The sequence below is a fragment of the Danio rerio genome, chromosome 19 (genome assembly GCF_049306965.1).
Source record: "Danio rerio strain Tuebingen ecotype United States chromosome 19, GRCz12tu, whole genome shotgun sequence".
Lineage (NCBI taxonomy): Eukaryota > Metazoa > Chordata > Actinopteri > Cypriniformes > Danionidae > Danio > Danio rerio.
In genome coordinates this window covers 43060649-43084167 of record NC_133194.1, presented here as the reverse complement: position 1 = coordinate 43084167, position 23519 = coordinate 43060649, and the positions used below count along the sequence as shown (strand labels likewise).

General features: G+C 36.6%; 1 protein-coding gene across 20 annotated transcripts in view; it reads right to left on the bottom strand.

Annotated features, from left to right (window-relative positions):
- vps50 (VPS50 subunit of EARP/GARPII complex) overlaps positions 1-23519 on the bottom strand; it is a 307794-nt gene that overhangs the window by 232485 nt on the left and 51790 nt on the right. For all 20 annotated transcript variants that reach the window (XR_012395216.1, XR_012395215.1, XR_012395217.1 and 17 more), the window contains exons 6-9: positions 22886-22956; positions 17899-18016; positions 17755-17790; positions 17348-17430 (exon numbers count right to left, since the gene is read on the bottom strand). Coding sequence is in view for 4 of the 20 variants with exons in the window: in XM_017352306.4 (XP_017207795.1) it covers positions 17348-17430; positions 17755-17790; positions 17899-18016; positions 22886-22956 (308 nt within the window). In the remaining 16 variants the exon portion in view is untranslated. The remainder of the gene's footprint in view (positions 1-17347; positions 17431-17754; positions 17791-17898; positions 18017-22885; positions 22957-23519) is intronic.

The window sequence follows — 23519 nt, the reverse complement described above, 5'->3', positions numbered from 1 at the left end:
CAAAAGTCATAAGCTGAAATTATACTTTCCCCTGGCTCCGCATCACACACCTCCGCTGACTGCGCGCGCACCTCGTGAAACAGACAAGGTTTTTTCACTTGCCGCTTTCACCGTGTGGTATTCTTTAAAACGACAGGGGGCTGTCAAAAGAAACTGGCCATCAAATCAGACGGATAAACAGAGAAGTAGAAAGTTTTCAGGAACTACGTCAAATCATTAATATCATTCAATATTTTTAAACTGACTATTTTTATTATTTTTATAAATTATTTAAATGATTATAAGGATTTTATAAACATTCAAGGTTTTTTTTTAATCAAACCTCGATGCATCACTTGCTTTTGTTCAGATCTCGGACAGTTTTATTTAACACAATTGAAATAATATAATCAAAACATCAGTATCAGTATATTTAATCAGTGTGAAAAGCAAGTGAATGGATGCAGTAAGTGTTGTCAGTGTATGGATGCGAAACAAAGCATAATGCCCAAATTGGAGCACAGCTCCGGCCAACTGCAAAGTGAATGGACAAACTCTCTGCCGGGGTTTAAATAAGGGCGCTGACCAGCATCAGGTGCGCTGAAGGCACGCCCCCTCTAAAACAAATCAAACACACCAAAACACAAAACAACACAGTCCTAACACTATTAAAGTTTATTAAAATAATAATGACGACAGAACATGAGTTGATCTACAAATATATTTGTTATTATGGCAAGAATAAAAGCAAAAAAGTACACTTACTAAAAAAACACTGATGTTATTTTTAAATTTAGCCCGATCCACAATTCACACATTACTGTCTGGCTGTTGTTCTATACTGATATGCTAAAAAGGCGATAATAGTCCAATATTCCTGACCTTTATCACCAATAAAGCCTAAAAAAACAGGCATCAGTATATTGTAAACCGATAGCTTTCAATATTCCTTTCCAGTTATCGAAGAAATAATTTGTTCCTTAATTGTAGTTTTGTAACTAGTAAATTGTTTTAAATTCAAAATTGTAATTTTACATCAGTGTAAAACCTATGAATGGTGGAAAAACATGTTTCTGTAATTGTGTGCCTGGGTCTCCACTTTTGCCATGGCCTCTTTTAGCTTTAGCAAATTCTTCACTCAGGTTTTTCCAAACCTTTTAACAAAAACTGTCCTCCTTTCTCACAGCTGTTGCAATTTCTAGCCAAGAATTATTGGTCATCTGTTATCTCTGTGATCACGGATCATAAAGATGTGTACAATCGTACGTATTTCAGACAAAATCTATTCAAAAAGTGGTTCACACTCAAATCAAATGTGGCGCACTGTTCGCTCGAGTCTCAAATGAAATCATGCGTTCTGCCAGCCTAAATCATGTCGCGCGCACGCAAAGTGAACCTCTACAAACTCTGCGATGATGTTACATTCGCCACGCGTACTCAAGCGAACTAGTGGACGCAGAGTATAAACCAGGTTTTAGTCCCCCAGTTACATCATATCTTACTTCTCGTTCTCTTTATTAAAATACAGCCAAAATATTCCAAGGGGTGCTCGCTGCAGAGCCATTTGAGGAGAGCTGAGCTCCAGCGAGGGGGAGCTTAAGCTTGAGCTCCACCTTTTTTGCTCTTCTTCTACGAATGATGTCACTGGGGGTAGGGTTAGGGGTGGGGTTGGTGTACGCATTAAAAAAGCTTACAGGAGGAGGAGCGACAGCTCATGCTCCCCCTCGCTGGAGCTCAGCTCTCCTCAAATGGCTCTGCAGCGAGCACCCTCTCAAATATTTAGGTTCTAGTTGGATTTTTTTAGGTCTAATTGTTTAAGATTTATAAAAGAAAGAAGGAGGAATGAATGAAAAATACTGAAGTTCATTTCTGCCAGAGCTGTTGTCAATATTCTGTGGTGATGGGATTGTGAATGCTAAAAAGTACAGGCAGGTTTTCATTTGGTATGTAATTATTACTAAAAAAAAATAGCTGAAAAACTGATTAAGCAAAGGCCATCATGAAATGGCCTCCATAGTCAAGACCTTAATATTATATACAGTTTGAGTCACACTTTATTTTGATGGTCTGTGTGTTGAATTTAAGTTGCATTGCATCTACATGCCAACTAATTCTCATTAGATTAAAAGTAGACTGTTAGATTGGGGTTAGTTTACATGTACTTGCAAAGTTTCTTATAGTCAGTTAAATATCTGTTGAAGGAGCAGTATCAACATATTAAGCAGACAGTACTAATACTCAAATGGACCATCAACATAAAGTATTACCACAGTATGTATGTGCAATATTGTATAGTATGAGATTCTCTTAGAAATGCTGAAAGATGCTTGATATTAAATAGCACATCATTTCAGCTGTTGCTTTGTGCTAAAGAGGTCATAGACTACCTGACAAATGTCTTGTCGCCTATCCAAGTTTTAGGAACAACAAATAACTTGACTTCTAGTTGATTATTTGGTATCAGAAGTGGCTTATATGAAAGGCAAAGGCCTCTAGATTATGCTTACTTTACCAAAATGAAATATGATCATCGCTTGACTTGTAATTATTTAATTAGGACAGTAAGGTCTGACTTTGATTAGACAAAAGTCTTGTCATTTAACTGAAATAATGTCCAGTATAGAATATAGTCAAGCTGCAGTGGAAGAAGAATGAATATTGAGTATGACTCCCATGAGCTTGGAGGACTGCATCCATACATCTCAGCAATGACTCAAATCACTTATTAATAAAGTCATCTGGAATGCCAAAGAAAGCGTTCTTGCAGGACTGTGCATCAAGATTCTTTGGATTCATCTTCAATGCCTCCTCTTTCGTCTTACCCCAGATATGCTCAATAATGTTCATGTCTGGTGACTGGCTGGCCAATCCTGGAGCACCTCGACCTTCTTTGCTTTCAGGAACTGTGGAGGCTGAAGTATGAGTGGGAGCGCTATCCTGCTGCAGAATTTGCCCTCTCCTGTGGTTTGTAATGTAATGGGCAGCACAAATGTCTTGATTCCTCAGACTGTTGATGTTGACATCTATTCTGTAAATCAATCGCACAGATTGTAAACCCAAACCATGATTTTTCCTTCACTAAACTTGACAGATTTCTATGAGAATCTTGGGTCCATACAGGTTCCAATCGGTCTTCTGCAGTATCTGTGATCATTGGGACGCAGTTCAATAGATGATTCATCTGAAAAAATCTACCATCTGCCACTTTTCCATATGATCAACCAGAAGTCAAGTTATTATTTGTTGCTCTTACAATCGAGATTGACGACAAGACTTTTGTCAGGTACTGTACACCGTATACTAGTCATTCATATATTATTGTAAATTTTTGGCATAATGTAAGTACATGAGTCAACAAAATATATAACACTATTCTAGTAGTTTTAGGATATTAATGGAAAACAATTTTAAAAATTGCATCTTTAATATTCAAATATAAGAGAATAACTCCAGCTCACTGCCACCAATTTATTGCATTGCACAACATTACAGCAAATGTTACAGCATCTCAAGTTTTTTTTTTTTTTTTTTGCAAAAAATAAATAAACGAATTAAATATCACACACATAAAAATAAGTAAAAATTAAAATTAAAAACAATAATATCTGTAATAGAATAAAATAAAATAGTTGAGAAAAAAAAACTGAATATCTAACCCCTAAAACCCACCCCACCCCTGGGACTGAAGCTTATGCAGTATACTGTTGGTGTGACCTTCACCATCTGGATTTTTAATCTACGCTTTCAAGATAGAGGAGAAGAGGAGACCAAATCTTGTCAATTTTTTTCAATTTCTTTGCCATAAGAAATCTAATCCTTTCCAAATGTGCTAATGTAGTTAATTCTTCCAGCCAGGATCTAAATGATGGGGATTCTGTTGATTTCCAAAACCTTAGCACCAGCTTCTTTGCCACAATAAGACTGTAAGACAACAGTTATTTTTGAGAATCCTGAAGTGATCTAGTTTTGTCTGAAATTCTGAATATAACCAAAAGTGGGTCCAAAACTAATTCACAATGTAAAATTTCAGGTAGAATTTTTAATATTTTAGCCCAGAATGAGATCAATTTAGAACACAGAGCTTACTGCCACTAATTTTTAACAAAATTTCAAAGACTGTTTACAGTGCCATCCAATTAGGGAACTTATTCCCATCATTCACACTTGGGGTGTAGGAAAAAGTGGATAAAGTCTCATTTTGGAAAAGGTCTCGTTTTGCCATAACGCAATAGCTTTGACATGAAGAATCACCCCGCTGGTGAGCAAAAAGCAAGGGAGTTTTCTTAATCTGCAACACAGCTGCCGGTGCCAGATGACCAGCAGGAGAAGATGTGACCTTTTCATTGCAAAGCTGATTCCTTCAGACAAATGCATTCTTGCAAAGCCTAATGGAAAGACGCAGAAGTCCTACGTTTTTTCCCTCGATCCATCACAGTGGGCTCTGACTCAACACGGGTCCCCCCTTTTCGCTCGGAGGAAAACCCAGCGTCACGTCAAGCTGATCAATTACTTCCGAACTCGCAACTCCTCGTTCCGTTTCCTTCAGGGGGAACGCCATGCGAAATCACTTTTTAATGAGCTTTCACGACAGGATCCGTCACACAATAAAAACATTTCCATTCAAACAGTCTCTTATCATTATATGCCATTAGGCAAGAAAGCGCATGGAGGAAATAATAGCATTCCGCTTTCGGGACATAAATCGTTTGCTAATAGCATGGGGGCGCAATGGTGTTAGATGTGATTAAATTAAAGGATGTGGTTGGATTTGTGGGCAGTGTTTGTAAAAGTTGAGTGTGCCGGGCTGTGAAAGCACTCGGCTGGGCACTTTTGAGGATTACGTCTCTTTGTAATTAGACATGCTTTCTTGAACCTGAGCGGGAAAACAAGTGAAGTACAGTCACAATGATTAGCCCTCCTGTGAATTTTGTTTCACCAAATCCGAATGATGTTTAACAGAGCAAGGAATTTTTCACAGTATTTCCTATAATATTTTTTCTTCTGGAAAAAGTCTTATTTGTTTTATTTCGTCAACAATAAAAGCAGTTTTAAATTTTTTTAAAACCATTTTAAAGTTGATATTATTAGCCCCCTTAAGCAATATTTGTATTGACTGTCTACAGAACAAACCAGCACTGTGCAATGATTACCCTAATTAACCTAGTTAAGCCTTTAAATATCTAGAAAATTATTATGTACTGTCATCATGGCAAAGAAAGTGGTGTTATGCCCTATTTACAGTAGTACGTTGTAGTTTTACAACGGTGTTTTAGAATGAAAGTGAACCACGTCCACACTAGCATTCCTGGAAAGATCTCCATCGACATTATATCACTGAAAATTAACATCAAGTGACCACACACACTCTCTGACGTGCTGCAGTGTATGCAGACATCTGAGCTCCAGGCAATCAGAAGGTCCTTTGAGAACAAAACCCCAGGTGAGAGCAGTGCACATCAGACAGTTCATCAAGGATCCACGCTGGATCTAATCTCACTATATTTGTTAAACGTGATATATAATTCATCTTGTCTATATCTAATGACATATTCCCCCACTTTGCTCTTTTGAATCTATTACTTGTTCACAGGTGATGTGTTTTGGCTGAGCGCAAAGATAAGTTAATATATATTAATTCATGTAACTATGTACACTGATTCTGCACATTGGACTGATTGCTTGGTTTTATTTCCTATATTGTATAAACTTAATGATGCACGTAATACTTTTATAATGGCCATTATTGATTATTAAAACTGATATCCAGCTAAAGAGAGGGTATGTTTGGTATTTTTCAGTGAAAATGAAAGGAGGCAGTAATGTTATACGCTTTGTTTTGTTATAAATATGCATACAGTGAAGATGGCGCTCATTTAAATATGTAGCTACACGATGCCTCAAGATTTTTGGTGTCCTTCAAGTTGTTAATATCAAAATGAAAACAGGCAGTTCCTTATATCCTGTTTTCATTTTATTGTTAAAATAGTGAAACTACTTAGTCAGGGTGATGAAAATGAGATTATAAAGTACAGTTTCCTTTAAAGATTTACACGACGCGTCTTCGTGAGTTTCTCTTCCATTTTAACATGTAAAGTCTAAACTGAAGGAGAGGATGCAGGACTGAACTTTGTATAGGCTACTTAATGATGAGGAAAAAGCCCCAATCAGAGGTGAATGTCTGCAGCCCCGCCTCCGTTTTCAGATGTCTCCATTTTCCCCCATTCACACTGATACAAAGCAGGTTTTAAAACCAAAATGGCCTCTTCAGCATTTTCAAAACGCTCTGTTTTTGGGGCTCAAAAACTCCGGGTTAGTGTGGACGAAAGGCGTAACTATAGCAAAGCTTATGCATTTTAAAACGAAAACATATTAAAGTAAACAGGCCTTGGTGTTAGTGAGGTCAGCAGTGGTCGTTCAACATGCGATCTGTGAGTCCTAATGCCCCAGTATATTGACGGGGACACTATGGACCCTTTTCACAAGCCTGTTATGACGCATTTAACAGTCATCAGCATCTTAAATCCTTTAAAGTTTTATATATATATTAGGGATGTAACGGTATCAGAATTTCACGGTACGGTAATACCTCGGTATGCATGTCACGGTACGGTATTTATTGAATCATTTACAGGAAAAAACAAAACTTGTGAAAATACTCCAAAAAAGTGCCAAAAGTGTCAATGACATACAAATTAGCCATCTATCTGTAAGCTTTGAAACAGGAACTTCAATTTTAATAACAAAAAAATATTAAACCATGTAAAAAAAAATAAAGTTTCAATTTAGTATTGTTGAAAACTCATCACATTCAACATTTAATCACTCACTCACTTAGATAAAGATGGGTTTAAAGGAAAATTATCATATAAATATAATCTGGTAAAAGCTGGTATCTCTGGGTATTTACAATGTCCCCTGCAACAGAAAAAAAAACCTCTCATTTGGGACTGAGGTTTCTGGGACAAGAGAGATATGACTTGGCCCAGGTTGACAGCAGTGGGTAACGTTGTGCATTGTCTTTTCCCCACTTGAGAGGACAAACCATGAGTAAGATAGAGGTGTCATGTCTGCATCAATCTGAACAGTGTGCTGACAACACGGCTATTCAGTACGCACGTGACAGCACAGCTGATAAGAACTCGCGCGACAACACAGCTGATAAGAACTCGCGCGACAACACAGCTGATAAGAACTCGCGCGACAACACAGCTGATAAGAACTCGCACGACAACACAGCTGATAAGAACTCGCGCGACAACACCGCTATTCAGTACGCGCGCAACAACACAGCTGATAAGAACTCTCGCGACAACACCGCTATTCAGTACGCGCGCGACAACACAGCTGATAAGAACTCGCACGACAACACCGCTATTCAGTACGCGCGCGGCGACAACACTCGCTTTAGAGTTTTACAGCTCTTTTTCATCCCCGCTTCTAGCAGCACACTCCATTTCCGCATTACTGGATCTGTAGCGACAACAGACCGCAAGGGATGATGGTCAAGCATGGGCTGATGGGAATTGTAGTTTTCGCTACCTCCCGTTCGCTTCATTCGCCTGAGCAAATTTTCTCAGAAGACCTATAGTTTTACCGAGTCATGCGACTTCGGTAATATCGAAAAAAATTAATATTGCGGTATGACGGTATTTACAATACCGTTACATCCCTAATATATATATATATATATATATATATATATATATATATATATATATATATATATATATATATATATATATATATATATATTTTTTTTTTTTATATATATATATATATATATATATATATATATATATATATATATGTATATATATATATTGTTTTTTTTAATGTATAAACATTTATATGTACAGTATTTATGTATGTAGTATATCATCTTTGCTTCAAATTACAAAAAAACAATTACCGCTTGTGCGAGGGGTTTCTAACGCAGTGTCTATGGGACAGCACAGCAAAATTTACGTTATTCTTTCCTCTGGCTGCCATCAACAGTCTCACACAATTTTTTTTAACAACATCTTGATAACATCATCGTCGAGTTTTTCTTTTATTATTTGAGCAAATAAGATTGTACAAAAAATATTTGTTGTATTCTCCCATTCACTGTTTTCCCCAACTATGACATCGGAAGTGTGAAAAGGGTCAATACTGTCAGTGAGCACTGTCTTTCGGATAAGACATTAAACCGAGGTCCTGACTCTCTGTGGTCATTAAAAATCCCATGGCACTTCTCGTAAAAAGATTAGGGGTGTAACCTTGATGTCCTGGCCAAATTCCTTCCATCAGCCATTACCAATAATGGCCTCCCAATCATCCCCATCCACCGAATTGGCTCTATCACTGTCTCTCCGCTCCACCAATGGCTAGTGTGTGGTAAGCACACTGGTGACGTTGTCCTGTGGCTGCCTTCACATCATCCAAGTGGATGCTGCACACTGGTGGTGGTGTGAAGAGACCCTACCCCACCCCCCTCATGATTGTAAAGCGCTTTGGGTGTATGGCCATACATGATAAATGCCATAATTAAAACTATTATGTTTAGAAATGTGTTGAAAAACAAATCTTCTTTCCGTTGAATACAAATTGGGGGAAAATATTCAGGGGGCTAATAATTCAGACTTCTACCGCATCTGTTACTGGCTAAATGAGCGCTGATGTACGATCCGAAGCTAACTGGAAGGAAAGAAAGTCTCCAAAACACACTTGGGGTTTATCTGGGAAAGTTTGCAAAAGAATCCAAGACGTTTTTGAGATGAAGCAACATGTGAATCATCATTTCATCATCACATTGCACCAGAAAATAATACACGGACATCTGTCATATGATGAGAAATCTAATTTCCTTTGATCTTTTCAGACGAGAGGTTAAACAAAAAAAAAAAAAAAAAAATCGAAACTTCCTTTTCAAAAAGAACGTCTCGTTCTGAACTTCTGCAACTTTTTAGCGTTAGATGGATGTTATAATCACTGTCCGCTTTGAATGGATGGTTCACCCCAAAAAGAGAAAATCTGCTGTTAATTTACTCACCCTCAGGCTGTCCAAGATGTAAGAGACATTTTTAACAGGGAAACAGATTTTTAGCTGAAACTCTGGCAATGACTAGGCAAAACAAAAAAACACCATTAGGCCATTAGATTACGGCCCGCCTTATCACAAACAAAACAGAATTATTCAGAAACACCAGAAGCAAGCTTGACGGATATGCAGGATGGATAAAAAGTCGCCAATATTTTCAGTTCAGCACAATGTGAAGCAGACTTTGCAAAAACAAAACAAAAAAAGGCTTTAGTTAAAAAGTTTAAACCTAAATTGTAACAAAAAAAGTCAGTTTAACAGCAATTTTCCTAAATATTTACAGAGAATAACCATAAATTCACTTTCCAAGAGAATTCCTTGCATGACACTTCACTTTTTGTTCTGTTTTGTTGACATTACTATGGATTTCTTTTTAGTTTAGTCATGTTTTTATGCCTCTTTTTAAGCATCGGTCATGTACATTAGAGTTTTAAATCTGATGCTGATAAATATTGTTTCTTGCATTACTTTAACTTTTTGTGTGTTACCATGATGGTGTTTAGTAGCTGGTGAACCAAGTCAATTTTAAGATATTTTAAGACTAGCATGAATGAAACTTCAGACTTATACAGTACTAAACACTAATGATTCTTTCTAATGGTGCGGTTGAGCCAATGGAAAATATGTTTACTTGCTCCATCAAAAAAATCCATTTTAGTTGTTTCCGCATATACACTGAATAAATATTTATTTTTTTTATTTTTAAAACTTTTTTTATTTAAAATGAGCTAAAACAACACAATTCTTAAGATTTCATTGGGACAACTTAATTGTTTTATGTTCAATCCACATACATTTGCTAAAACTGTTAACTTAATGGATTTGTGTTGGGACAAATGAATTGTGTGGAACCCTGCATTTTTTACAGTGTACCGTATTTGTAAAATAATGTCTCGAACAAGAAAACTCTAGTTGTATACATACAGTTGTTTCTAACATAAAAAGTTATTTCAAAAACTTTGACAAGTTTTAAAAATTGTAATTAACTAAATGTAAGCACAACAATCTGTCCAGGTCAGTGTCTTCACCAGGTAACTATAAATACCGTACATGAAGAAATTGTAAACAAATGTTATTCAGGGTTTCTGCAGGTTTCATCAAGTTAAATTTAAGACTTTTTAAGACCCTTTTAAGACCATTAAGAATCTAATTTTAGACTTTAAACACACCCTGATAAGGGTTTTTAATGGGGAATTTGTTGTAAAATGTCAACAGTTGTGAGCTGTATCTCTTTGCAATAATAAACTTAAATCTAGAAAATAAGGTTTTACTGAGATCTATTGCTGGTGATTGAATGGATGTCAGCCCGAATGAGTAGCTTTACTAGCAAAAAGCTAAATTAAGACCCATTCAAAATAACTCAAATTTAGTTGGAATTTAAGACATTTTAAGACCCAACCCTGGTTACTATAAGACAGAAAATAAAACCATATTGCTAAATACAGTTATTAAATAAACTTTAGTTAAAGTTTTATCGGGATGGATTGTCCATGATTAAAATTGATGTTGTCCAAATTTACCAGGTCATAGGACAATTAAGACAATTTTAAAATGATTTAAGACCTACAACAAAATATTTAAGTAAATTTGAGTTTTTTTAAAGCCTAAATGTTTGTGAAATGTAAGACTTTTTAATACCATTCTGTGACTGTGAACGCAATAGTTTGTGGACTCCATAAATCAGAGAAGCAGTTTGTCTCGCAAATTATTTGTTTCTGCCATTGAATAATAATAATAATAAAGATTATTAAGACTTTACTATTTTCTCTCTGATAATTGAAATTAAAAATGTGAAAAAAATCAGGCCTGAATTAGGTTTTATCTAGACAGACCACCTAGTTTTTAGTGATTCTGCGATTGTTGAATCCAACGCAAAATCAACAAAAAGTCAAAAACATTTAGCGATCCTGCAAAATTCTTTATTTAAACGCAAAATAATCACAAAAAACGCCCTCACAATCTTCACATTACATGAAAGTGGGGTAGAATTGTTTTGCAGTCTGTGCAGTGACCTGATGCGGATGAAGCGCGAGTGATTTACATGTGAAGACAATACAAAGATGCTGTAGCGCAATTCGGGTGAATAACGTGGCGCAAATTGGGGGTTTGACGCACTTAAGAGTGCAAAAGAAAGTGGAAGCAAACATCTAACAAGAAAAGCAAACAGCTTACAATGATGGAAATTGATTCAAGGATGAAGGCCGCTGAACGTGACCGAATTGAAGGACATTACTTTTGCTTTACATGTATTGCTGATATTATGACATGTATAAAATCGATAAATGATATAGCTTAACTCTTTCCCTACCCTTGATGACAGAAAATGTTTCCTTTCTATTAACGAGTTTTATGGCAATCCTAGTTTTAGGTGTATCACCGAAGGGGAAGTCCTAATTCACACGGGGCTTCAGCATCAACACTTGACAGAAGGCGTGAAGGCTGAAGTTGGGGCTGACGCAATCGTCATAGAAGCGTCAACCGATGAAATTAGTACGCAATCGGCTACTGTCTGTGCTAGTGTATTTGCATACAATGATCTGATTGGCTGACACTTCCATTGGCACTTGAAAAGTTGAGCAAGTCCCAACTTTTGCAGCAAGCAATGCCTTTGAAGCAGCGCCGACGGATCCACAATGCAGTTCGGCAAAGCCTGACGTCACCTATTCAAAGTGAATGGGAAGCATTGACTCTGATGCCCCGTGTGAATGGGCGTAATGCATGTCCTGAGTGAGGTACATTATGTCAGATGCTCCGGGGAGTGAAATCTGAGAGAGAGAGTAAGATCGTGGATAAAAAATATGAGTTAGACAATCTTCCTTTGGCCTAATCCCTACTGTTTTAGATCTTGTCTTGCCAAGAGACCAAATTAAAGAAGCTTTATTTTTATGATTTGTGTCATTGTCATTATGTAAGACTGCAAACATAACATAGTAGGCTACCAAACATGGTTAACAAGATTTTATAAAACCTTTTTTTATATTTATAATCGCAAAATTGTCCGCAGATTTCTGGGAATTAACAGCACAACATTTTTAATCACAAAAAAATAATAAAAATCTTGGGGGTCTGTCTAGAATTTGCAGCAGGAATGAAGGACATCTACTAGTAATTCTGACTTTATGACAAGCAGCTAGAAAGTATAAAGTCAAAATGTTTAAAAGATATGATTTCTTTGTCAGAGTTCTTTGTTGAGCTCAAACTAGCAGCATTTATTTGAAGCAGGAATCGTTTCCAGCATTATCAATGTCCTCACTACAACTTTTAATTGAGATGAGGCATCTTTGCTAAATTACAACCAACTATTAATTGATTTCTTGCTTTTAAAAGAGTTTTACCCTAAATTTATAAAAAGTAATAGTGCATTTTACAAAGTAAACGGGTAAAAAAAGAAATCTTTCAATCTTGCACTCTTAAAAACCATCTAAGAGTGGAACACACAGATTGTTTCAAAAAACCTCCAGAAAATCTGTTTCGAATGTTTGAAGGTCACTAAGCAGGCACTCCACAAGCACGGTCCAGCCTTTGACAGTCTCTCCACAGACAGTGTGAGTCATTCTGCATTTGCTTGCGTTCACAAATCTGTGTGTCTAGCTTCTTCACGGTCCACCCTGTCAATTCCCATTCTCTGTGGGTGTTTTAACACACACATGCATCTAAAACAAAAACAGGGACGCACCAACCTGAATGAATAAAATAAGATCTCTGAAATTCCATCTCAAATGCTAAAAATAAAGATAAAATGCAGCTTGTGAAGTAAAAAAAAATAGCCAAGGACAATTTTAAGGATAATTTTAAGGCTTGAAATGGAATGAAAAAACAAACTTTTTACTTTTGTTTGAGAGCAAAAAAAATTTCTAATAAGCTAAGTGACGGTGTGTTGTTTTCAAATATACAGACACCCCCACGCTGCAGGAGGCAGAGTTATACAGTACGTGTCATGTTGCTTGTGTTCAATTCAATTCATCTACATTACTATTGCACTTTTACAACGTAGATTACGTCAAAGCAGCTTAACATAGTAGTTCTAGTAGATTGAAAGTGTCAGTTCAGTTTTCAGAGTTGAAGTTCAGTTCAGTTTAGTTCAGTTCAGTGTGGTTTATTTTCTCTGCTAAAAGACCAGACACTGAAGAGCAAATCCATCGATGCACAGCTCCATAAGTCTCAAACCAAGTAAGCCAGAGGCAACGGTTACGAAAAAACAAACTTCACCAATTGACGAAAGTGGATAAAAAAAAACTCAAGAGTGTACTGGTCCACTCATAAAAACAACAACAATAATGCCTATGAGAGAAGAAAAGCTCTGTAAAGATCTGCTCTGGTCTGTACAAACAAGCTCTGCTACTTGACTCTTCAGTTTGTTCATGTACATGTTGTTGTCGTATCCTGTCTGACCTCCATGGAATGAGAAATGAATCGGGGGCAAAAGTGAACGCTCGCCAAAGGAGGCGCTCCAGAACAAACCCACCAACTGCGTAAACCCAATGGACCAATGGTAGCTCAAAGGTGTTTGAGTAAAGAAAAAAATGAACAAAAAAAGGCGTTTGTTGCTCTATTTGAAGTAGGTATTACACACCTGGTTTAAAACACACACAAGAGAAGGTTGCCAGATTGACGATGCCAACAAAGGCTGATTTAAATCCAGTTCTAATTAAAAGCAATGGTATGTAAAAGAAAAAATATTTCCATATTAAAAAAAAGAGTTTGTCCCAACCAACACCTGAAATTATTTCTTGCAGCTGAACAACAGAAAACTGACAGTGATCACTTCAGGTACATCTCATGTGTTTTATTCATTGTTAAATGCTAATAATGTGAGTTTGAATGCCATTTTACATGACATTTATTGCCATACTACTGAAAGCAGCAGCAGATAGTTCACCACAGACCAGTAAAATAAAATAAACTGTTTGAAATTGAACTTTAGAACTGAGACTAAGTGCAAACCAACACATATCAGTGATTGAGCATTTACATTTAATAATGTTAAAGAGGTTTAATATGTATTTATTAGATTATAAACCTTACTGTTTGGTTGGAGTGCAGTGAGTGCACTATTCTGCGCTTCTGAATGGCTGTATTTAAAGTTCTGTCATGTTTCATCTGGTGCAAACAGCCCAATTGGTTATCACTGCAAATCTCGTCACGTAGCGTGTTGTTAAGACACAGGGTTACAATGTAACACCAAGGCAAACCGGGGGTTAAAATATAATGGGCTAAACTGGCATTGGGTGAGTTAAATGACCAAAGAGAGCTGTTCCAGCACGTAATGCACATTTTCAAAGCAGAATATCTGACTTCAGCGTTGTTTTTCAGACGAACAAGAATGTTCACTTAGCACGTTTCTTAAATATCTGAAAACATATTACGGTATTTTTGTGCTTTAGAAGAGTCAAAATCTTACATGCAGCACCTTTAAACCTTTTTAGGACCATTGAACTTTCAGAGTTTCTTTTAAAAATGGACAAGTTTTAAAAACTATAATAAACTAAAATAAAATTATGCACAGCAAAAGTAACCCCCCTGAGGGAAGAATGCATGAGAGAAGGTGGTGGTTTTTATATTTATGTAGACGATAATATTTTTCTTTGCATTTTAATCCTTTAATTTGTTATATTTAAAGATATCTGTGTACTGCTGTGCATCCCTGTGTGTGTAATAAGCAATGCGTTTGCGTGTTTTGTACCCGCATAAGTGCATAACACTAATACGCTCTTTGAATAAACAAATGAAAACCATCTGACATTGATTTTAAAGCAGCTTTTAGAGGTCATTGGCACAGCCACACCTCCTTTTTAGACCAGTACAACCATAGGCTAACAAATTACCACAAATGCATTAGCAATTTAAACAACATAGTGCAAAATGATACCTGCGCCAAACTAGCAAAAAAACTGTGTGGAAACTAGAAGAAAAAAAAAAAAAACTTTTGGCGCATCAGGCGCCGCATTGCACCGGGTCTATGATCGGGCCCGAGCACACAACTCAGGATCTCAACACATCCAATTAAACACCTTATCACTTCCCCCTGCAGGAATGGAGATGGGCAAACCGCAGTGTTCACACCATAAACACTGACAAATTCCATCAAGCATGCTTTTATTAACAAGGGTTGTGGCTATTGAGCAGAGCTCCATTCTCCTGAAAGAGTGAGCTGAATTATAAAGCAGGTGGATGAATTTGCAGTCAATAAGAATGTTTTAGTGGTTCAACTGGCAGTGGCTCAATTCAGATACACATCAGCTTATTAAAGTCAAGAGATCAGCAGGCAAGTTCAAGAGGAGAAATGAAGTGGAATTCTGAGCCCAGAGGTATTTTGGCCACAATTGGCTTTTTGTATCAACAAAGTCCCTAAATACATGCCAATCCAGGAAACGCAATTTAAAACTAAAACATTTTTAAATGCTCACAAACTTTGTACTTTCAATAACTAAGCCACTTTAATTTGATAAATAGTGGAGTGCTACATAAATGGCTGCAAAACATCATGATGCATCATTATACAGTACGTCATGTGATAAACAGTGGCCCTAAAATAGTGGCTGTCAAATTACATATAACTCAGCCGGTCTTTAAAGGTCAACTACAGTATAAATTTAGTGACAGTATACTAAACACGACCAGCCTTCTTTCTGGTCGTTATGAATTTAAAAATATATATTTAAATTCATATTGTCATATTTTTATTCAGCGCATGCCATACAGTTTAGTAGAATGTTTATGGGGAAACAAGTGAACCACTCTGTTCCAATCACGTTCACGTTGTTGTATTGTTTAGTTTATTTTCTCAACCATTTGGCAGGGAAGTGAGTGTTTTGGTATCTGACTGGAATATGTGATAATTGAGGAATTTGAGGGCAACACGGTGGCTTAGTGGTTAGCACTGTCGCATCACAGCAAGAAGATCACTGGTTCGAGTCCCGGCTATTTCAGTTGGCATTTCTATGTGGAGTCTGCATATTCTACCCGTATTCGTGTGGGTTTCCTCCAGGTGCTTCGGTTTCCCCCATAGCCCAAAGACATGCGCTATAGGTGAATTTGGTGTTTGCCAGTACTGGATTTCAGCTGCAAGGACATCCGCTTCAAGCCAACTTTTATTTTTTTTTTCACGACATCATCATCATTGGAAATATGTGCTCCAGCCTACATTTTTGAAACTGCAAATGTCATTGTGATGAACAATGGTTTTCATTTTATCTAAATAAGTGTGCAATATATTACATTTTAAGAAACGTGAACATTTCTGCTTCAGTTTACATCACCTATGCAAATCACTACACTTCTGAACAAAGGACTATAAAACATGCCTCAGGGATGTTTAACTTCTTATTGGTCAACTTGGCCCTGGAGGGTGGGTACAAACCACCCTTATAAAAGCTTGTGCCTAAGGCCACCACTCAGGAAGAACCAAAAACTCCAGAAACAAGAAACCTCAGGCCAGAGGAAACCTGAGGCCAGAAAAGAACACCCAAGTTAGAAGGCCCAGGCCAGAGAAAGACTTGAACCCAGAGGACTCCAAGGAGCAGGCGGGGACCAAGACAAAATGGGTTAAATCCACAGCTCAGACATTCCCATCTCGATACTTTTCTTTCTTTCTTTTCCGCCGAGAGTCTAATCAAGTGCCGCAAAACCAGTAGTCAAACATGATTGGCCTTTTGCTGCTTTCAAAACTTGAAACGACAAGGACAAAATAACTGAACACTAGCCAGCCACATGCTCAACAGAGGGAGTTCTTCGCATCACTAAAGGAATGCAAGTAACACTTCCAGATTAGCACTGAACCGGTGTAAACTAAATGTTACCCTAAAAAAACCATAGAAGGGTTAAATAGATTATTTGTGGTTCGCTTGGTTTGGTCTTACAAAATCCGAGGTTTTTCATCATCACATTCTCTCAAACTTTTATTTAACTTTCTTTACTCTTCTCTACACTCGTATGAATGTGTGTTTGTGTTAGGTGTTATTTTCTGTTAGATTAGTCAATAAAGTGTTGTTTTGTATAAAGAAAGGTGCTACGCTGCTTAAACATAAATGGGTTTTTATTTTGATAGCAATAGCTGTAATTAAAGTAAACTGTCAGTTTAAATGATCGCTGGACGATTCGTTTGTTCGGATTTAAAAAAGTCCATTCTTGTGAAGCCCTGTTCAAGTGAATCTTCATCTTCTCTTTGAGCTAATTCGCTACAACCACAGAACCATGATACAAGCCGAACCAACAATTTTGTGAACTGTCCCACAACTACACTTCAGGGTCTAGTTCTCCCAGCAGTATGTTTAGCGTTTCTCCACTCACCTTATACAGTTGTAGTGTTTGAAAGTGCTGGCAGCTTTCTGGCATTCTAAACACAGCTGGATGGCGCCAGGATAGTCCTCCTCCTGTAAAATTAAATGCCTCATTTTACCTGAACCTTTTACCTGATCTCTAGACACTTTTTACAGGGTCAAACTTGAACAACTGAGTTCACATTTGGTAAGATTTTTATCATTACCGTTACAATAACATAATACATGGAAAATTTACATAAACCAATGGCATAAATGGACTAAATTCTACAATTAAAGAGCGTGAGAGACAATTCAGTTAAAAGCATCTTCATCCAGCTATTACTTGTAGAGTTGTTTGTGAATTCCCTTTTGGTTGTGGTTTGTATATGGGGTGAATTTGTGCAATGCATATTTGGAGAGGATTTTAAAACTCACCTCCAGCATTTCGCTCAGTCGAACATCAGTTCTTTGCTGCAAGTAAAACAGTGAGAAGTAAAATGAGGAAAGAGTGACTGTGAAGCTGGAGAGCAAGGTATAAACATTTTGTTTAGTCATTAACCATCTCAATAAAGTAATTACCAGAGTCTTTATGGTCCTCAAAGACTTCAACAGTCCTGTCAGCAGCTGTCGACGTCTCTGATTGGCTAACAGCCCAAGACTGGCTTCAGTGAAACCTTCTTTAGCAGAGCGAAGCTGTCTGGAAGCAGAATTACAGCATTTGTGTCTGTTCCACTGCTCATCAAAGCTCAAACCAGTTAGTCTAGTACTGGCCTAGGAATAAAAACCATTACCATTTCCTGACCATTATGTTGCTTGACTTTTTTGTGTTATTTGACTATGTATGCTCCTTATAGTGCCCCTATCCACATCAAAGTTCCTGAAGCAAAGAAAATCAAGGTGGCTCCAGGATTGGCCAGCCCAGTCACCAGAAATGAACATTATTAAGCATATTCATGGTAGATTGTCATTGAAGATGAATCCAAAGCTTGATGAACTCTGGGAGTCCTGCAAAAACACTTTATTTACCATTCCAGATGACTTTATTAATAAGTTATTTGAGTCATTGCAGAGATGCATGGATGCACCATGACTTCATATTCTATACTGTACATTATTTCTGTTAAGTGACAAGACTTTTGTCTAAGCAAAGTCAGACCTTACTGTCCTAAATAAATAATTAAAAATCAAGGCATGATCATATTTTAGTTTGGTAAGATAAGCGTAATCTAGAGGCCTTTTCCTTTCATATAAACAACTTTTGATACCAAATGACCAACTAGAAGTCATTATTTGTTGTTCCTATAACTTAGATAGGCAGCAAGACTTTTGTCACATAGTGTAGTGTATAATGCACAGTAGCTGTTTGTGAATGCAAAAGATCTGCAAAAATCTGAACACTTTTTTTCAATCATGAATGCATGAAAACAAAATTAGCAACTTTAAAAATAGCGTAACAGGGACACTCATAACAACTGTATTGTGTTGGGACTAAAGCTTTAAAAGGACATAAGTACATGGCTAAATTAAAAGCAATCCATGCAACTCGGTCCCACTTTATATTAAGTGGCCTTAACTAATATGTACTTACACAGGAATTAATAGTTTATTACAATGTACTTTTTGTGTAAATACATGTATTTATTGTGTACTTATGCTTGATTAAATACCTGTTTGTAATTACATCAGTAATTAACTATTGTAATTACATTTGTAAATACACTGCTGACCATTCCTTACACCTTAATCCACCCTTAAACCTACCCATGCCACCAAACCTGTCCATAACCCAACCCCTATCCCAACTCAAGACCACCACAAGTGTTCTCATATACATTATGAACACAGTAAGTACATTGTATTTATTTTTTGATGCAAGTACATAGTAGTTAAGGACACTTAATATAAAGTGGGGCTCATCTACTGGCAACTTTTTAAGATTTCATAGAGCAAAATGTGCAAAGAAGTCATTCTTTTTAGATTAGTTCAACTCACTTAAAAATACTGTATATGACTGTCTCACTACAGTATGAGATATGATGATGCAGCCCATATAGATCTCTATGTCTAAATATTTTAAAAAGGGCATGAAAGAGTGCTTCAGCCTCTGAAAGTAAGAGTGAATAAAGGGTTTCGGTTTCAATTTATTTAGAATTATTAAAAATAAAACACATGACAGTACTGTTATTGCATAAACTGCCACTGCTGCAATCAGCAAAACAAAAATGCCAAGACTGTGGAATGTATTTTTTTTTTCATACAGCAGCATTACATCATCATTTATTGTCCTTAGGCTTGTTTGAAGGCTTTAGGTTGCCTAGTTAAGAATGCACTTTGGCTTCAGAACCAAACCAATCAGTTCACTTAGTGGAGTAAATACACTTTCAGAAATATTTGAGCCATCATTGGTACTTTACTTATCAAAATGTACACATTTTCCATATTGCAACCCTTAAAGGAACATAATATTATTTAAAGTGAACATAACAGTATATAAAAAGTACTCCCACATACAGCTTTCTTCATATTTTACCATCTTGTTTATATTTATAATGTGTAAAATGTAAACAACCTCAACATTTACTCTCCCTTGTGAGATTTTAAAGACTCTTTCTTCTGTTGAACACAAAAGAAGATATTTTAAAGAATCCTGTTTGCTGGCACCCATTGACTTCCATTGTATTGTTTCTACTATGGGAGTCAAAAATATACCAGCCACCAGCATTCTTCAAATTATCTTCTTTGTGTTTAATAGAATATAAAAAAAAATCAAATAGGTAAATGAATACTAAATTTTCATTTTTGGCTACCGATTGTACTGGATAAAAGAATGTTGTTATCTTCACTCTACAGAAAAAATCATTATATTCAGTATTTAGAAGAGAAAATGGAATAAAAAAATAAAATAGAAAAACTAGAGAGAGATTACAGTGGCATTTACATTAAACGTCAAGACTAAAAGGCTCTTGTGCAGCACAAATCCGCATGCTCTGCTTGCTTGATATTAACCGCATTATATAAGTTGCTTTGGAACTCAAAGCATGTTGCAGATGATAAAAAACGTGCTTATGCAAGACACACAATACACAAAACTAAAGGAATATATGGTAATGATGTACATTGCACATCTGTTTCTCAAACAAAGCCACCATATGACTTCAGAAGCCGTGGAATATAGTGCAAACAAGTCTTATGGCCTACTTCTGCGGCTTTAATGCACTTGTGTTTACTTTTTGAAACACGAAAACTTGAATCCCTTATTCAAGCCAACTTTACTTTTTTTTTTTCACGACAGGCTCATTGGAAATATGTGCTCAGCCTACATTTTTAAAACGGCAAATACATACTTCACCATACTTTGACTGTAGCTTCTAGGTAAAACGAATGCTATGAAGCAGTATGATGCCAACAATGTTTGCTTTTTTTTACACTAATGATAGTCAGAATTATTAGCCCCTTGTATATTTTTCCCCCAATTTCTCTTTACAGAAAGATGATTTTTTTTTTCAACACATTATTAAACATAATAGCTAATTTCTAATAACTGATTTTATCTTCGACATGATGACAGTGCATCATATTTTACTAGTTATTTTCCAAGATACTAATATTCAGCTTAAAGTGACATTAAGGGCTCTATTTTGATGGTCCATGTGCACAGTGCAAGGCGCAGGGTGCAAACGCATTCAGGGCGTGTCAGAATCCACTTTTGCTAATATAAGGACGGGAAAATCCGCTTTGCGCCATGGCGCATGGTCCAAAAGGGTTGAGATTATTTTCTTAATGAGTTATAGGTGTGTTTTGAGAACAAACCAATCAGACTCTCATCTCTCATTCCCTTTAAGAGTCAGTTGCGTCGCACCATGGCACATTTGCCACTATTTACATGACGTAAAGTAAGTGGAAGTGGAAAAACTGAGCATTTTACTAGCAAGAAAACAGTTAAACAGAGTATCTACAGCGCGCGAACGAAAGATAAATTATTAACTTTCCCTTTCACTCTCGTGGATAGAGAAACCTTGTACGCACAGACATTTAATTAGCCTATAAATAATTAATTTCGTTTGTTAAGCGCAAATATTTGTTTCAAAACAATTTTTAAATTCAGTTCTAATTTCCAGCAAACGAATACATGAACAGTAATAACGAAGTGTAATAAAAAAACTCGTTTTATCCTAATATACATGCTGTGCCCCATATGGTCTAAAACCTGACAGGTGGGAAAATCTTAGCTTGTTTTTAATAAAACAAATATAAATAGAATATAATAAATAATAGTGCTAATAATAATAACATTATACAAAAGCAAATTGAATGAACTGAAAAGGCCTACCGAGATGAAGAAGGCATGAAGGCAGTAGTTTTTATATTTATGTTGGCTAGAAAATAATATGTTTTGTAATATTTTAATCCTTTATATTTATATCCTATATATATATATTCTTATTATATTCTATATATATCCTTAATATTTTAATTCTTTTTCATATGTAAAGATATTTGCGTATTGCTCTACATCTTGTGTGTGTATTAAGCAGTGTGTAAGCGAGGTGCACAACTAACGCGCTCTGCGCTGGACAATAGACCGGCTTTGTTCTGGTCTATTAAAAAATCTATTATAGTTTCTCAAAATAGCAACGCACTAGTAATACACTTCAACACGCCTTCCTTTTTAGACCAGAACGCCTACGGGCGCACATATGAGCACAAATGCATTTGCTATTTAAACAGCGTGGCGCAAAACTTCAAAATGACTCTTGCGTCAAGCTGAAACAACAATTGCATTGCGCCTTGTGCCACATTGCACCGGGTGTATGATAAGGCCCTCAAAGTCTTAACTAGGTTAAATAGGCAAGTTAGGGTATTAGGCAAATCATTGTACAAAAACGGTTTGTTCTGTAGACAACCTAAAAATATATTGTTTAAGGGAGCTTTTATTGAGACAACATGAAAGAATTTGGCAACACAATCTCGCGACAATTTGAGACTATTTAATTTAGTGGCTAATTCGTAAAATCTCATTCGTACAATTTAGTACTATTTGCTTATCCACCAATGACATTTGGGTTTAGGTGTGGGATTGGGTGCCACGCCTCCTTTTTAAAATTTTACATTTTAGTATGAATGAACGAATTTGCATGAATTAGCCACTAAACTGACAAAACGTAAAGTAGTTACGTTTCCTCATGAGATCCGGCTGAATTTGGAGGAACTCAGCATTTTTTTGTCTACAAGCTCGTCTTCTCAAGGACGTGCACAAGAAGGTTTTGCATCTAAAAACATACAACAAAACGCACCCTCAGTAAAACATTTTAAATTGGAAATGTACATAGCGCCCTCTAGTGGATTTGTCATCTGAAACATGCGTTGAAACACACCCAAAACAACGTATTTTACGTTTTGCATAAATATAGTCTGAGGAATGTATCTCCAATGTGCATAAGTACCATTTTTTATCCCACCAAAGAAAGTATGTCCTTCTGAACCAACACACAGATAATAAACACTAACATATCTTTCATTTAACAGATCAAATATTCCAACGAACAGATATTGAAAGCTCTCTCACCTTCGTGCATTAGTGCAGATGACCGCAGCCAGCTGCAGATTGGTTTGCAGTGACGTCACTCGCTCAAGTTCCTAAAACACAACACAAGTTTTTTTGAACAGAGTTTATCAAGACTGTTAGGCTTTGGTATCATTTGAAGACAATTGTGACAATGGCTATGACCTTCCTTCCATATAGCTGGATAGTACCTCTCACGGATAACTGCGGATCTAACCTCGATGCTTAATGGGTTCAGGCTGAGAGACACTATCTTCAATTAGGCCATTTTTTCAGGCCCGTTATGAACAATAAAGAGAGAGATGATAATGGTGACAAGCTTTCATTATGGGCATGAGAAAAGCAGCACAATGAGAAGAAACATGCTCCTATAACCCACACCGACATGTACAACAACTAATAGACTGCTGAAGTTCATGGTTTTTCTTTTTTTGGTGAGGTTTTTCAGCATTGTGGGATTTGAAGAGCGCAGCTGTCACAGCCTGAGGTGAACTCACACTGAGTGACCCAGTCTTTCAACGCATATTAAATCTGGCCAAAACAGAGCCAGCCTTCAGCGCCCAAACATCATCCCACTATCACGTTAAAGATAATTATTTTGCCAAAGAATACGAGGTGGAAAAAATCAATTTCTCAC